We start from the raw sequence: 17,781 nt of genomic DNA on the forward strand, positions 1-17,781 counted from the left end.
TGGAAGCAGGCCAGAGTCGGTCTTATACGCTCGAACCTTCTGGTTCCAGTTATCAATCTGGCCACTGCATTTTGCACAAGCTGCAGCTTCCAAACCGTCTTCAAAGGCAGACCCATGTAGAGCACATTGCAGTAATCTAATTTGGAAGTTACCAGAGCATAGACAACTGAAGCTAGGTTATCTCTGTCCAGATAGGGGCATAGCTGGGCCACCAACTGAAGCTGGTAGAAGGCACTCCATGCCACTAAGGCCACCTGGGCCTCAAGTGACAGAGAAGGTTCTAGGAGAATCCCCAAGCCATGAACCTGCTCCTTCAGGGGGAGTGCAACCCCATCCAGAACAGGTTCAACACCCTCTATCTGGTCAGAAGAACCACCCACTAAGAGCATTTCAGTCTTGTATGGATTGTGTTTGTTTATTAGCCCTCATCCAGTCCATTGTCGCCGCCAGGCACTGGTTCAGCACATCCACAGCCTCACCTGTTGAAGATGAAAAGGAGAAATAGAGCTGTGTGTCATCAGCGTACTGATGACAATGCACTCCAAAACTCTGAATGACCACACCCAACTGTTTCATGTAAATGTTAAACAGCATGGGGGACAAAACTGACCCCTGCGGAACCCCATACTGGAGAATCCACGGAGCTGAGCAATGTTCCCCTAGTACCACTTTCTGGAGCTGACCAGCCACGTAGGAGCAGAACCACTGCAATACAGTACCTCCCACTCCTAACTCAGCCAGATTCTCCAGAAGGATTCCATGGTCGATAGTGTCAAAAGCCGCTGAGAGATCAAGGAGAATCAACAGAGTCACACTCCCCCTGTCTTTCTCCCGGCATAGGCCATCATACAGGGCAACCAAGGCTGTTTCCATGCCAAAACCAGTCCTGAAACCTGACTGAAATAGATCCAGTTAATCAGTCTCATCTAAGAGTGTCTGGAGCTGCCCACAACCACCAGCTCAAGGACCTTGCCCAGGAATGGAACATTTGCCACCAGCCTGTAGTTACTAAGATTTTCCGGGTCCAAGGATGATTTCTTCAGGAGTGGTCTCACTACCACCTCTTTCAGACGGCCCAGGACCACTCCCTCTCACAGAGAAGCATTAATCACTTATTATTATTATTATTTATTTATATAGCACCATCAATGTACATGGTGCTGTACAGATTACACAGTAAATAGCAAGACCCTGCCGCATAGGCTTACAATCTAATATCTCTGGCCCAGCTGGCTGTTCCGTCCCTATTAGGCAAGAGGGGCAAGGATCCAATACAGAGGTGGTTACATGAACCTGTCCAAGCACCTTGTCAATGTCCTCAGGCTGTATCAAATGAAACTCATCCAGGAAAACTGGACAAGGCTGTGCTCTGGATACCTCACTAGATTTACCTGCTATATTATTATTATTATTATTATTATTATTATTATTATTATTATTATTATTATTATTTATATAGCACCATCAATGTACATGGTGCTGTACAGATAACACAGTAAATAGCAAGACCCTGCCGCATAGGCTTACAATCTAATAAGTTGTAGTAAACAATAAAGAGGGAAGGAGAATGCAAACAGGCACAGGGAAGTGTAAACAGGCACCGGGTAGGGAGAAGCTAACAGTATAGAGTCAGAACAAACTCAATATTTGAAGGCTATAGGGAAAAGAAAAGAACACTTGAGTTCAAGTCCTGGTGGATGCCAAAGATTTTATTCTGGAAGTGCCTAGCAAGTGGGCCTCAGATGGTTCTACTATGTCCTTGCGGCCGGCATGTAATAGCCCCCAGACATTTAAACAACATTTAGTTCGTATTGTCATTTTAAGAACGCTTGGCTTCTCATTTGACTCTGCACTATATTAAGTTGAACTTTTAGAATAGGCAATACTTTCCCCATACGAATAATAACCTGCAAGATACATGTGCATGGATTACCTTTTGTTCAAATTATTTGTTGATACCTTCATGCCCTCGTAAGTCTGGGAGGAAGAATGCAGCCACATGTTAAATGAGATGTGAGATGGTGGTTGTATGTGGAGCTGTCTTTATCTAATTTTAAAGAAACAGAGGCTTAAAGGAGAATGGGGATTTGTCTAAGGAGGAATGTTTATTAGTCACAGACATGGCTAATCATTTCTGTCTTACTAGCCTTCTGTGGCATGCATTCTTAATAGAATTCAGACTGCTCTGGAGTCTGTGTCACTAGCATATTGTGTAAAGAACTCCCTTCCAAAATATCTAGCATTCTTGATCTTAACAGTTTGTAATATTCTTTGATTTTTATGCTAATTTTCACAATAATAACCCCGGTCATACAAACAGGAGCTCAACCATTAATGGTAAATGAAGGCTGTTAGTGAATAAACAGTAAAGAAAGGGTGGGGAAGCTCTGAAGAATAACACATATTCTTTGCTTTGAAACTTTTCCTTTTAATAAACTCAGTCATCTTAAATGTTGAAAAAATGTGCTGAAATATCTGAGATCAACTGGATTATTGCAGCATGAATTTTTATTCATAAGATGCAAGCATAGGTATAACTGCTATTTACTTTAAATCCAGAATAAAGAATATTGGAAGTAAAATTTGGGATCATAGTTTAGAAGTTAAGCTCAGTGAGTACAGTTCAGATAATTGTGCATTAGCAATATATTGTGTGTGTGTGTTATTTCATTGAGTCTTGTGGTTAATAGAATATAAACAATGTATATGTGTAGTGCTAGTGTCAAGACCTAGGTAGGGCATCACTTTTCCCCCCATTTCCAAATGACCACTAAATGGGTAAAAGTCAACTTACATTTGTAAAAGAACCTGTTGAGGTTTGTAAAACAATCATAGGATGGCTGTGAAAATAAATGAAATAAGACTATACACTGTGTAGACTGAAGTGAAATAAAAATATGAATTTACATTTTTATTCATATTTAAAATATCTGGGCTTGGGGGCATTTCAGGGCATTTAATGTACAATAAAATGTGGTGGATTCTGTCTTGATTAGATACTCAGCAAGACAAAACTATTCTAAGGATCTGGAAAGATCCTGAAAATGTCTGGGAGTCCTCAGAGCATTGTTTTTCCCTCTGAAACATGCCTGTGAATCCTTGGCTATCTCTGATGGTTCCATCTAAGTGAAATGAAAGTAACAAACCCTGATAATGCAAAGCAGAAATACAACACAGAGTTGTATCTAGGCCAGAGAAGTGATTAATGCAATGCAGAAATACAACACAATTAAGTGAGGGAATGAGTTTCTAAATGGCAGGGATAGTATTTATTTATGTATGTATTGCATTTCTATACTGCCCAATAGCTGAAGCTCTCTGGGCGGTTCACAAAAGTTAAAACCATCAAATACAATTTAAACTATAAAACAAACATCAGTATATTTTTTTAAAAAGAACAATATAAAAGCACAACTGAGATAAAACCAAGCAGCAATGCAGAGATTTATACAGATTTAAAACAGCAAAGTAAAAAGATAATACACTGTTAAAATACTGAGAAAATAAAAGGGTCTTCACCTGGCGTCGAAAAGAATATAACGTAGGTGCCAGGCAAACCTCTCTAGGGAGCTCATTCCACAGCTGGGGTGCCACAGCAAAGAAGGCTTTCCTCCTGGTAGCCACCTGCCTCACTTCCTTTGGCAGGGCTCATGCAGAAGGACCCTGAAGATGATCTTAGGGTCTGGGCAGATACATATGGGAGGAAGCGTTCCTTCAGATAACCTGGCCCCAAGCCATTTAGGGCTTTGAATGTAATGCCAGTACTTTGAATTGGGCCTGGACCTGGACTGGTAGCCAGTGAAGCTGGAAAGGGACTGGCATAATGTGTTCTCATTGGCTGGCCTGTTTTGTACCGGCTGAAGTTTCCGGACCGTTTTCATAGGCAGCCCCAGTAATCCAGACGAGAGGTTATCAAAGCTAGGTTATCTCTGTCCAGATAAGAGCACAGCTGGTATATCAGCTTAAGCTGATAAAAGGTGCTCCTTGCCACAGAGTTCTCCTGTGCCTCAAGTGACAGTTCTGGATCCAAGCGAACCCCCAAACTACAATCCCATTCCTTTAGGGGGAATGTAACCCCCTCCAGAACAGGTTGAATATCACCTAGCTGGACAGATGAACCACCTGCTAACGGTACCTCCGTCTTGTCTGGATTGAGTCTCTGTTTGTTGGCCCACATCCAGTCCATTACCGTGCCCAAGTACTGATTAAGAACAGCCACTGCCTCACCTGAGTTTGATGAAAATGAAAGGTAGAGCTGAGGGTCATCCACATATTGATGACACCTCAGTCCACATCTCCGGATGACCTCTCCCAGCAGTTTCATGTAGATGTTGAACAGCATAGGGAGTAAAATAGAGCCCTGTAGAACCCCATGGCCTAGATGCCTTACACATAGCAATAGTTCCCCAGCACCACTTTCTGGATTGGCCATCCAAGTAGGAGTGGAATCAGTGCAACGCAGTGCATCCAACTCCCAACCCAGACAATCTATCCAGAAGGATACCATGGTCGATAGTATCGAAAGCCACTGAGAGTTCTAAGAGAATCAACAGGGTCGCACTCCCCTGCCCCTCTCCCAGCAAAGGACAACCAAGCTAGTTTCTGTTCCAAAACCAGGCCTGAAGCCTGATTGAAATGGATCTAGATAATCCATTTCATTCAAGAGTGCCTGGAGTTGTCCTGCAACCACCCACTGAAGTACCTTGCCCAGGAAACAGATGTTAGCCATCAGCCTATGTTAATGTCCTTTGGGTTCAGGTTAGACTTTTTCAGGAGTGGTCTAATTACCACCTCTTAAAGAGGCCAGCAATCCTCTCCTTATTTGATGTAATGAGCTATGAAGGGCAAGGGTCGAGCACACATGACTTGGCCAAGCACCTTAACTATGGACCTTAATTATTTTTATGGGCCTTTTAGCATTAACTGTGCAGATTTCTTAGTGCCCATTGGTGAATTAATGTGTGGTTCTTCTTTTGCAGGGTAATCACTTTGATCAGTATGAAGAAGGACACTTGGAGATTGAGCAGGCATCCTTAGACAAACCTATAGAATCGGTAAGAAATCACTTTTTTACTCTCATGCCCTCAGCAGGCCTGGTAGTGTTTGCCTGTTCTGTGATGCAAGAACCTTCCACTAGCCAACTTCTGATCTTGTTTTTAGAGTCAGTAATTCAGAGGTGTGTGCTGATACATTTGCATGTCTTGCATTGATATGAAAATGAGGCAGGTCACCACTCTCTATCCAAGAGGCTTTTTAAAAATCCTTCTTTTTAAAGAATCTATAACTCACCATACTAGATTGAGATAGTAATTATTACAGGTGGTAATATGTAATTTTGTAATAGCTAAATTTGCCAAATATTGAATATACAACTTGTTTTTATTTATGAGCTTTGTAGAAATTGTTCCTCCTTAATTTAATTTTTAGTTAGCACAGGGAAACAGAATGCAGAACAAACATGCCAGCATTAGGAAGAATTCAATATAAATAAGTTGTAGTCAAAAGGTTTTTTTTTTAAATAGCTACCTATGGCAATATTAAAAAACATTGGTGTTCATCTCTCTTTCTGGGGAAAGGCTGCATAAAGATAACAGAAGTGATGATTTTTTGCTTGCTTTTCCTTTTAAGCATTTCAGGTTTTTGACTGAAATGCCACATCTCTGTGTTGTTTTCTCCCTCCAATATGGAATAACTGTAATTTTTGCTGCCTAAACATGTCTTTGAGTTTCAGTATTTAATATTTGCATTTGACTCTAACCTCATTGAAATAGCAGTTGAAAAAGAAATGAGATGGATGCATAGAGTTATTGATAATGCTGTGAAAATGAAAACTAAATAACCCCCTCCCTCAACAATTTTCAGAGCTGATTAAAGGATATCTAACCTCTCAACCACTTTCTTTCTTGTACTGCCCTCTGGATTGTATGTCACATCCTTCCTTGACATGCATTCTTGAGGGTTCATAGAGGCCCCTGGCCTTCTGATCTTCTGTGATTATGCTTCTGGTCAGTGTTGGGCTTGTTAAGCCTCTGCCCCTTCTCCCCTTTCTTCCCCTCCCCCAAATCACACTTGTCCTACTTTTTTGCACTATGATTAGACTTATGGCATAAGCAGCATTATAAGCAAACATGACAGTTAGGACTGTTGTCCACATACTGTTCATGGTGTCCAAGATTGTTGAGGCCCCTGAAGAAGAGTTTAGACAGTGGGCAAGTTCCTTCTTATAACTGGAATAACACTGAGCTAGTCCCACACCTAGAGGCAGCACACAGCCCTCCTATACCGTTGTGCAGGATGTCATCATTATGTAGACACTGGAGGGAACATATCTGTTGATCAGCTCTTAGGACCAAATGTAAGGCCACTCCATTGGAACCGAGAATCTTTCTTAACCATCTTTGATGGTTGTGCCCGTCCTTCATGTTCTCCACTGCTGCAAAACCAGGTTGTCTAAAAGATGTTATTTGGGAGAGGAAAGCAAAAGCATGTGAACTTTTGTTTGGTGATACTATCAGAATGACAGTGCAGCTTGGCCCTCGTGGTCCTGGCCAATTTTCCTGTCCTTGAGTTAATTCTACTGCAAATACAGCACTTGCTCCTTGCCTTTTGCTAGGGAAATGCCTGCTATGTTCTCATTGCTTGCTCTCCACTTCAGTCATTAGTACACACAGCTCTGGCCCTGCTCAATAGTAACTTCAGTTTTTAAGTTAATCCCAACTCTGTTAATGCTTTTGTCTAGAGAGTACTCACTGCACACTGTTTTGAGTCTCATTGCATTCATGAATGCTTTTTAAAAATGTGTAGCATTAAGAAGGAAGGTGTGTGTGTGTGTGTGTGTGTGTGTGTGTGTGTGCGCAGGCTCGCGCATACGTGCACACCTGTATGCATACACACACACACACACACACACACACACACACTTTTTTGTGTAGTAGATTGGTGTTTGTGTGCATATTTGTGTGCGTGTTGAGATGTTCACAGAAATTTACACAACCTGGGGTGTTCGACATTTTTTCTTCCACAGCAGTTGGGCCAAATTAGCTAAGCAGCCATGAATGGGTTTGTATTTGCACGGTCTGCATTTTTAATTTCTTTTCTAGGGTTTCCTCTCCTCCTCTTCTCCCCCATCCCCCATTTCTTATTTCTATTCTTCTGGTCCAGTGAATAATGCATTCAGTATCTGTGTTACTGTATTGGCATGATGCTAGAATTAGGCATGGCAGTTATTGACGACACATGAAATAATGCTGCAGAGCAGGTGGGAAGGATGGTACTATGCAACTGCATTTATTTCTGTTGAATTATTAAGCCTTGTTTGCATGTGTGTGCCTGTGTGTATGCAGGCACACACACACACACACACCTCAATTGAAATGCAAAAGCCAGCTTCCCTCTGTGCAAATGTCATGGAATAGTTAGTACTGGAACAGTATCATGTGCATCCTGGCAATCTTAGTACAAGACAGATTATTCTGATCTACAGATCTGTATGCTCACAAGGCTCCCATTGCTGCCTATGCCAGAAGGAACTGATTCAGTGCATGGACTCTATACCCTTCTGTAGCTGATAATAGCAAAGCCCCATTTGATCTCATAAGACTGTCTCATTGTAATGTAATCAACTGTGGAAGCAACTGTGTAGTAACTGTGAAAGAATCAGGCGTCTAAATGTTTGATTCTGACCCACAGACCTGCAAAATAAGCAAATATCTTAATTTTATAAGCAGCAAAATTTTATAAACCAAAAGATTAAAAACCTGTTTTTGAGTTCAAAATTTCCCTCCTTGTCAGTGGAGACTTTAAAATCTCTATGCAAGCTTTTCAATCACTTTAGCCTTGGTGATTTTTTACAAAAATCTGGAATGTTTGTTCTCATAATTGGCGATAACCAGGTTAAGTTAGTTGAATATAGGTACCTTTGAAATGAATCGGTTAGTCATGGCTTACTTTAAATTCCATTGATTTCAGTGGGAACCAAGTGTTAACTAATTTAGGGAGGGTTCATACATTATGTTTTTTCTCCACAGCGGCGTATTGTTTACAAGCAGTGTAATCCAGTGACAAACCATGGGTTGTTTCTCCAGCTTGTTGTGGGAGAGACAAGTCAGAAGTCTTGGTTTGCACGTCATGCTAGACAAGCCACAAACCAAAGTTTGTTTAGCCACTCCTGCTTACAAGAGAAGTGACTAGGCAGCAGTTCTCATACACAATAATCCAGGATCCTGAAAGATTATCTATAATCCCAGTTTACTCTGAGAGTGGATTGTTCAAGCGAACCACTGGATGAAAAGGAATTAGAATCCAGTTTTTGGAGGTCAAAGCCCACCTCAATATTTTAGGACCACCTTGATTTTTCAATTCATAATGACACTCTTCTTTCTCCTGCTTATAACCAGTGAGTTAAATTAGCCTTTTAGGTGTTGCACCACTTCTTGCTTCATTGGGAAAAGTGGAGCTAGGGCAACTATTAAAGAATTTAAAGAATTCCCTAGTCTACCTGGTGGAACAGTCATTATTATTATTATTAATATTTATTTTTAAAGCGCCATCTATTTTCATGGCTCTGTACAGAATAAAACAAAACAAGACAATCTGCCATATCTTACAATCTAAAATCACTGTAACAGACAGGGGAGGGAGGAGAAAACCCAATAGGGGTAGGGGACATTAAAACTAAATATAGACTAGTATGACCACGCTGTGGTTAAAAAGTTTTTGAGAAAATAAATGTTCTTCTTCGTGGTCTCTGTGCATCACACATATGGGCTCTGCCCCTGCGCAGGGCCAGGTTGGAAACTTCTCAAGCTGAAACATTTTTAGGCGGGAACCCCTCCCCCACCATCCACTGAGCATGCTCAGGGGTTCCCGCCTAATCCCCTCAGTTCTCTTCAACTGCCTGTGGGTCAACAGCGTTTGGAGACTTCTCTGTGGTATAGTGCGTTCTTATTATACCAGAGCTGAAAAATCTATCTATTTTTCCTTCTTTTTCTTACTTCTACAGTTTTCTATTCTTTCCTATTTGTCTTGTCTTGGTGCCTATGGCACACCAAGGCCTGTTTAAGAAGTGTTCCAACTGCGGACAGAAGATTTCACAAACGGATGGGCACTCCTTCTGCGTGTTCTGCTTGGGGGAGACTCATGTTGTGGAGTCGTGTGCTTTTTGCCTGAAGTTCTCAAGGCAAGCACGTAAAAACCGCGCAGATCGCCTTCGGGCTATTCTCTGGGAAAAGGCTTTGGAGGCAGTAGACAAACCGAGAGCAGCTCGCGTTTCTACATCTCCACACAGGATGGAGTCTATGCCCCAAAATCCTCCGACAAGGAGTGAAGCTTTAGCGGTTCCCCCCATCCTCCTCTCAGTCCGCAAAAAAGGCGGCAAAGAAAATCTCTAAGAGAGCGAGAGAGCACTCTGAGGCTGAAAACTCTCAGAGAAAAAAGAGCAAATTGAAGAGCAAAGATGGAAAGAAAAAGCCATCGAAATCAATCTCGTCGGTACCGAGGAGCCCGGTACCGAGTACTTCGATACCGAGGCGTGAGACGGGGCATAAAAGCCCGATATCGAGTCTGGCTTTACAGAGACCCCCCTCACAAGCGATAAGCCCGATACCGAGGTTTTCGCTACCGACACCTTTCTCAATACCGAGACGGACGACTCCATCCTCGCCGCCGGTACTGAACCCTCTGCCGCGAGAAGAGCCGGTTGCTAATTCGCCAGCCCCGTCGCCGCTTCATATTGTTACGGTCCCGACGGACGAGCCCAGCTTGAGGGCATCAATTTCGGAAGGTGAAATCAGAGGTTCCTCGTTAGATAACACTGTGGCGGATCGGATACCTTCTTCCCCTCGATACCGAGAAGAACCCATCGATACCGACGGACGTCGTTACCGACAGCAACCGCACGTCGATACCGAAGGCTTTCGATACCGACAAACACCTCCGCATGGATACAGTCGTGATGGTTCACCGGCTTCAATTCATTCAAGTCAACAATACGTTGCACATGGCGAGAGACCAAGGACCCCACCGAGAGGTCGGGACTACTATGCCGATTGGTACTCTCCACAATTTCCTCCATGTTATTATGAGGATTGGAAACATAGAGGGCACCAAGAATACTACTACCCTCAGGAACGCCAGTATGACCCATACCCGCGTTTCCGTCAGCCACCCTCCGAAACGGTCTCCCGTCCTCCGCCTCCGGAAGATGCTACAGACATGCCTCCACCGCCTCAACCAGCGGTACCGAGGCACACGTCACGACCGACGCAAGCGACGGTACCGATCACCACGGTACCGACGCAAGCGCCACAACCACGTCCGAGCTTGGAGCTGATGCCACGCGTTTTGGACGTCTTATCGGAGGAGGACTACCAGTCTGATCCTCCCATGAGGCTTCACGGGTACCATCCATTCCCTCCCCTGATGACATTGTAGGGACTTCGGATGTGGTCTCCCCTTCAGAAGACCTATCACATTTTGCTGATCAGGTGCAAAGGATGGCGAGATCATTGGGGATTGAAATGTCTCAACCCATTGAAAAATTGAACGACCCAGTTTATGATGACGCATACTGTGAGTCAGCTACTCCAGCACCTATTCCGTACTTGCCCGTGCTATTATGCACTGCACAACAGTTGTGGAAGCTGTCCTTCTCTATGCCACCAATGTCCAGGAGGCTAGACAACACGTATAAAATACAGGAAAAGACTGCTCCTTTTCTTTTCACCCATCCCAAGCCCAACTCCATAATTGTAGAGGCATCTCAGGGACGCACTCATAAGAAACACAATGCGCCTGTAGATAAGGAAGGACTGGACGGGATAGGCCGAAGAATTTATTCTTCAACTACATTGTCTTTACGTGTGCACAATTACCAAGCCACCACGGCAAAATACCAACTCTTCTTGTGGGAGAAGATGGCATCCCTGTCTGGTTATCTGCCAGATGACCAAAGGGAACTGGCGAACGTCTTTTACACTGAGGCCATGGCACTATCAAGGCAACAGCTTAACACAGCTCACCACGCGACAGACTGCGCCTCAAAAGCCATGGTAGGGTCCATAGCCCTACGAAGACATGCATGGCTAAGGTCAGCGGGTTTGTCTCAGGAGGCACGCTCCCGTATCGAGGACCTGCCATTTGATGGAAATGGCGTATTCCATTCTTCCACTGATGAATCGATGGAGAACATCCAAAAAGCCAAGAATACTGCCAAAAAGATGGGAATTGGGCAGCAGCAACAACAAATTCAAAGGGCATTCTGCCCAAGACGCTGGCCTAGGGCTCAACAGCAGTTTCAGCCCAGACAGCAGCAGCACCTTCAAGATAGACCCCCTCTGTACCAACCCCAAGGTCAGTACAGGAGGCAACAGTTTTCAGGACGCTTCAAACAGAATAGTAGCAAACCTGACCAGAATCAAAGACGGCGTCTTTGACTGCCCTATAGCATTAATTTCTACACCTAAATTTGGCGACATCCTTGCCCCTTTTTATAATAGTTGGACCACCATTACCACCGACAGGTGGGTCCTCAATATCCTCTCCCGGGGCTACAAAATTGAGTTTACCACCCTCCCTCCCTTAGGACCGTAAGGTTCTCTCCACCTACAGACACTCTAGTGCAGTGGTTCTCAACCTTCCTAATGCCGCGACCCTTTAATACAGTTCCTCATGTTGTGGTGACCCCCAACCATAAAATTATTTTCGTTCTTCTCTACACGATCCATAGTCATGGGATGGTTTGCTAATGAAAATAATACATAACAATAGCTTTAATAATACAAAAGATGATACATGACATAGTTCAGTCAATACAGTTTCCTAAGACCATCGGAAATATGTGTTTTCCGATGGTCTTAGGCGACCCCTGTGAAAGGGTCATTCGACCCCCAAAGGGGTCCCGACCCACAGGTTGAGAACCGCTGCTCTAGTGCAAGAGACATTGTCTCTTTTGGAGAAGGGCGCCATAGAGCAATTACCAACTCATACCCTAAGGTGCGGGTTCTACTCCCACTACTTTACGGTTCCTAAACGTGATGGGGGGTTAAGACCTATTTTGGACCTTAGAGACCTGAACAAGTTCATCAAACTCAAAAAATTCCGGATGAACTCCTTAGCAAGCATCCTACCTTTCCTCTCCCAAGGGGACTGGTTTACTTCCATTGACCTTAAGGATGCTTACTTTCATGTCTCAATTTACCCTGACCATCGCCAATTCCTCCGCTTCATAATAGGGGAAGACATCTTCCAATTAAGGTGCTTCCTTTTGGTCTTTCTACTGCTCCCTGAGTCTTCACAAAGTGTATGGCACCAGTTTGCGCCTTTCTGAGGACTCGAGGGGTAGAGATTTACCCCTACCTGGATGATTGGCTGATAGTGGCTAGTACGGAGCAGGAAGCTACCCTTAACACCCACCTCACCATCAACCTCCTTAACGAATTAGGTCTGTGCATCAACAAAGAGAAATCAAATTTTCAACCAACTCAAAAAATTAAATTCCTTGGAGCAATTCTGGACTCAACCCGCTCCAGGGCTTTCCTTCCGGAGGATAGAGCTACAGCATTAATTAGACTTGCGCTCAAACTCTTTCACTCCAAGACGATATCTGCTTTCCAGGTGCAAAGACTACTAGGTCTCATGGCAGCTACTGTCAGCATCATCCCTTGGGCGCGCTTGCACATGAGACCTCTTCAATTGTGGCTTCTGCGGGAGTACGACAATACAATGGACGCTCATCGAGTGAAATTGTCGCTCCCTACCAAAGTAAAGGACTCTCTCCTTTGGTGGACAGATCTACCCAACATTATTCAGGGCCTAGACTTCAGACCTCCATTACCATCGCATCACCTGATGACAGACGCCTCCCTTTTGTGCTGGGGAGCCCATTGCGGGGACCTTACAATCCAGGAACGTTGGAGCCCTTCCGACAGGAAGAGGCATATAAATGTCCTAGATCTGATGGCCATCCAAAAAGCACTGTATGCCTTTCAACAGACCTTGTCAGGACATGTCATCCAGATCCACACAGACAACATGGCTGCTGTTTGGCATATAAACAAGCAAGGTGGGACACAGTCCTTGGACCTGATTTCCCAAACATTAGACATTTGGCACTGGGCTATTGCCCACGGCATGACTCTATCGGCCATTCATATCGCAGGCCAGGACAATATTCTGGCAGACGACCTCAGCCGCTCTTTTGTGGACACGCACGAGTGGCAGATGAAAGACTCAGTTCCCAACACGATCTTTCAAGCATGGGGACAGCCTGTGATAGACTTATTTGCATCACCAGAGAACGCCATCTGCAACCATTTTTGCACGTGGGCGGGTCACGGGACAGCATCCCTAGGAGACGCCTTCGAGAGGACGTGGTCGGAACAGCTCCTGTACCTGTTCCCCCCCATACCACTCCTATCCAAGGTGATCCTGAAGTTGCGCACAGACAACGACAACGCCATATTAGTAGCACCTTGGTGGCCAAGGCAGCCGTGGTTCACTGCTACTCAAACTGTCCTCAGCAGAGTTTATCAGACTGCCCCAATGCAACAACTTGATCTCCAAGGAGAAAGGACTCATTCTTCATTCAGACGTCCGGTCCCTGAACCTGACTGCTTGGAGAATCAGGCATCAGTAGATTGCCTATCCTTGCCTGCTGACGTATGGGACATTATTCTAGCAGCCAGGAAACCGACTACTAGAAAATCATACGCTAAAAAGTGGGAAATTTTCTCTGCTTTTGCCTTTAGCAGAAATGAAAACCCAATCACGGCACCTTTACCCATTGTACTTTCATTTCTTTTTTCATTTAAAAAAGGACTCAAGTTCTCGTCACTTAGAGTTTATTTGGCAGCTATTTCTGCCTCTCACCGTTGGGTTCAGGGCTGTTCAGTCTTCACCCACCCTTTAACCAAACGTTTCATGAAAGGTATGAAGAATACCATCCCACCTATTCGTTCCTCAATGGAGCCTTTCCGTGGTGCTCAAAGCACTAGTTGCAAAACCCTTTGAGCCATTAGCAAAGACGGACTTACGTCTATTGACTTTTAAAGTGGCGTTCCTCGTTGCCATCATGTCTGCTAGACGTGCATCAGAGTTAGCAGCACTACGCATGGACTCTCCTTATACGGTGTTTCATGCTGACAAGGTGGTTCTTAGACCAGACCCAGCCTTTCTTCCAAAGGTTGTGTCCTCCTTTCACCTTGGGCAGGATATTACTCTGCCTAGTTTTTTTCCGTCACCGTCATCTCCTCTTGAGTCAACACTACACACCCTGGACGTGAGAAGTGCTCTCGCTTTCTACCAGTCCAGAACAGCAACAGCAAAGACTTTTTGTCTGTTATGGGGGCAAACAAAAGAGACTCCAAGCATCTCCGCAGAGAATATCTGCTTGGGTTGTTCAGGCTATTAAATTACCCTATGAACTCGCTGGCCTCCCGTTGGAGGGGAAAGTGTGCTCTCACTCCACAAGAGGGGTGGCCACTTCTACAGCCTTTGAAAAGGGGATCGCGTTACCAGACCTCTGCAAAGCGGCTACCTGGTCGACACCTTTGACTTTTGCCAGTCACTACCGCCTGGACATCAGGGCGCGCAGAGACTGTACTTTTGGGCGTGCCGTCTTATCGGCAATTCTATGACTTCTCATCCACCAACTGACACCACCCACCTCCGGTAAGTCAGCTTGTTATTCGCCCATATGTGTGATGCACAGAGACCACGAAGAAGAAAGACAGGTTGCTTACCTGTAACTGTAGTTCTTCGAGTGGTCATCTGTGCAGTCACACAACCCTCCCACCGTCCCCACTATGGTGTCATTAAAATTTTGATCACCTGGTGGTTCTCCTCAGTGAGACTGTTTAGGCGGTTTCAGGACCTGAGGGGATTAGGCGGGAACCCCTGAGCATGCTCAGTGGACGGTGGGGGAGGGGTTCCCGCCTAAAAATGTTTCAGCTTGAGAAGTTTCCGAAGCTGGCCCTGCGCAGGCGCAGAGCCCATATGTGTGACTGCACAGATGACCACTCGAAGAACTACAGTTACAGGTAAGCAACCTGTCTTTTTCAAGTGAGATTTAAAAACAGAAATTGACGTCGTGGTCCGCAAATACACTGGAAGAGAGTTCCAGGCATAGGGGCCAGCGAGCGAGAATGGGCGAAGACGAGTGAGAGATGTGGAAACTCTTGGGCAGGTAAGGGACATGGTGTTATTGGAGCAGAGGGCACGAGCAGGGCGATGAAGTGAAATAAGGGACGAAAGGTAGGGAGGAGCCAGATCATGACAGGCTAATGAGCATTAATAGCAGGTCTTAAGGTAAACCTGTGAGTATTTCAAGTAGGGTTGAGCATTTATTTCATGGAATCATAGAATAGTTGAGCTAGAAGGGACCTATAAGCCCATTGTGTCCACCCACCCAGCTCAATGCCCGAATCAACATTAAAGCATGCCTGACAGGAGACTGTCCAGCTGCATCTTTAATGCTTCTAGTGTGGGAGAGCCCACTACTTCCCTAGGTAATTGGTTCCATTGTTGTACAGCTCTTACAGTCATGAAGTTTTTCCTGATGTCCAGCTGGAATCTGGCTTCCTGTAACTTGAGCCCATTATTCCGTGTCTTGCACTTTGGGATGATCGAGAAGAGATCCTAGCCCTCCTCTGTGTGACAACCCTCAAGTATTTGAGGAGTGCTAGAGATGTAAAATTTCCGGAAATTTTGAAGCCATAGGAAAAAGCCATTTTTTCTGGGGGGTTTCAGGGAAAAACAGATTATTATTTTTTGAAAAATTGAAATAATGCAATATTAGCACTTTTTACAGATTGACAGTCACTTTGTTACTTTAGGAACATAAAATGTAATTATGTCCAAGTTGGTTTAGCATAAAATTATTACATTTGGTATATTAAAAGTACAGAGTTTTCAAACGATTATTACAAATTTAATTTACTTTTTTATTTTATTTTTTGGAACAAATGGAGCTACAAGCTCCTGACCTGTTAGGAACACCTGAACTGTAAGGAACCTCTTTGGTTCTGCCAGTTTATGAGGAGCAGGCAAAAAACTATTTAAAAAAACCACCAAAATTAGTAACAAAGAAAATTATTTATGTCTTTGCTAGTCCTCCAGTATCAAGACATAAAGCACCCATTCCCATAAAAAGAACTGAGAAAAAGGGGGACCAAGATTCAATGAATATGCATGAAAATTAATCAGACTCATTTTCTGAGCTATAGCTATCACTATTAGTTTCAGTCTCTGCTTCAATGGCAGTGGACTGTACAGTTTTTAGGAATCATTTGGAAAAGTAAATATCTGAACACCTTCTCGTAAACATTTTATTCATCATGCTAAAATAAAACATGCCATAATCCCTTTTTTCTTCATTTTCCCCAATTTTTTCAGAAAACAAAACAAAAATGGCTTTGGAAAAAAATGGTTTTTTTCTGAACTTTCCTGGTTTTTTTCCTGGGCCTTCACATCTCTAATCATGTCTTCCCTCAGTCTTCTCTTCTCAAGTTCTTTCAGTCGCTCTTCACAGGGCTTTCTTTTTAGACCCCTGATTATCCTTGTTGTTGCCCTCCTCTGAACACGCTCCAGCTTGTCTGCAACCTTCTTGAAGTGTGGTGCCCAGAACTGGACACAGTATTCAAGATGAGGCCTAACTAGTGCTGAATAGAGGGGAGCCATTACCTTGCATGACTTAGAAGCTATACTTCTATTAATGCAGCCCAAAATAGCATTTGTTTTTTGTTTTGTTTTTGTTTTGGGTTTTGTTTGTTTTGTTTTTTGCAACCATCTCACACTGCTGGCTCATATTCAGCTTGTGATCTACAAATATTTCAAGGTCCTTCTCGTTTGTAGTATTGCTGAGCCAAGTATTCCCCATCTTGTAATTGTGCATTTGGTTTCTTTTTCCTAGGTGTAGAACTTGGCATTTATCCCTATCACATTTCATTCTGTTGTTTTCAGACCAGCACTCCAGCCTATCAAGATCACTTTGAAGTTTGTTTCTGTCTTCCACCCAATTCCACCCAACCTCCAAATTTGATAAGCATTCCCTGCACCTCCTCATCTAAGTCATTAATAAAAGTGTTGAAGAGCACTGGGCCCCGCTCATTACCTCCCCCCAGTTTGAGAAGGTACAATCGATAATTGTATCTTCTCAGACTGCACCTCAAAAGGGCAGGGAAATATGTGTTTGGCCACAGCATGAAGAAATTTATCAGGAGGGCTTTAAACTACAAACAATTCCAACAAGAAAAGAAGTTAGAAGACAACAGAAGAAACCAATTTGGCTCCACGAAAAAGCTTAGAGATGACCTGAAAACAAAAAAGGACACATATAGGAAGTGGAAGGAAGGCCAGGCTACAAAAGAAGAGCACAGACCGGTAGCACAGAAGTGCAGGAATGGCTTCAGGAAGGCTAAAGCTGAGAATGCGCTGAGACTAGTGAGGGGTGCTGAAAGCAACTAAAAAGCTTTTTTCAGGTATGTGCATAGTAAAAGAAAGAGGAAAGAATTGTGACTCAACTGATTAATGAGGATGGCAAATTGATACCAGATGACAAAGAAAAGGCTGAAGTGCTCAGTTCCTACTTTGGCTCAGTCTTCTCCCAAAAGCAGGTCTATCTCGATTCTGTAGCCAACTGTGGATCCACTTCTTCTTCTTCTTCTTCTTCTTCTTCTTCTTCTTCTTCTTCTTATTATTATTATTATTATTTATTGCATTTTTATACCGACCAATAGCTGAAACTCCCTGGGCAGTTCACAAAAACTAAAACAATTCTAAGTGTAA

General features: G+C 43.8%; 1 protein-coding gene across 3 annotated transcripts in view; it reads left to right on the top strand.

Moving 5' to 3' along the window:
• The window catches only part of GPATCH8 (G-patch domain containing 8), a 171,604-nt gene that overhangs the window by 65,396 nt on the left and 88,427 nt on the right, over positions 1-17,781 (top strand). The window contains exons 1-2 of one of the 3 annotated variants that reach the window (XM_063132934.1): positions 5,027-5,054; positions 7,025-7,059. Coding sequence is in view for 1 of the 3 variants with exons in the window: in XM_063132916.1 (XP_062988986.1) it covers positions 4,980-5,054 (75 nt within the window). In the remaining 2 variants the exon portion in view is untranslated. Of the gene's footprint in view, positions 1-4,979; positions 5,055-7,024; positions 7,060-17,781 lie in introns of those variants that run through there. The other 2 variants (XM_063132916.1, XM_063132925.1) reach the window with 2 other exon arrangements.

The sequence above is a fragment of the Elgaria multicarinata genome, chromosome 1 (assembly GCF_023053635.1).
Source record: "Elgaria multicarinata webbii isolate HBS135686 ecotype San Diego chromosome 1, rElgMul1.1.pri, whole genome shotgun sequence".
In the NCBI taxonomy this organism is placed as follows: Eukaryota; Metazoa; Chordata; class Lepidosauria; order Squamata; family Anguidae; genus Elgaria; species Elgaria multicarinata.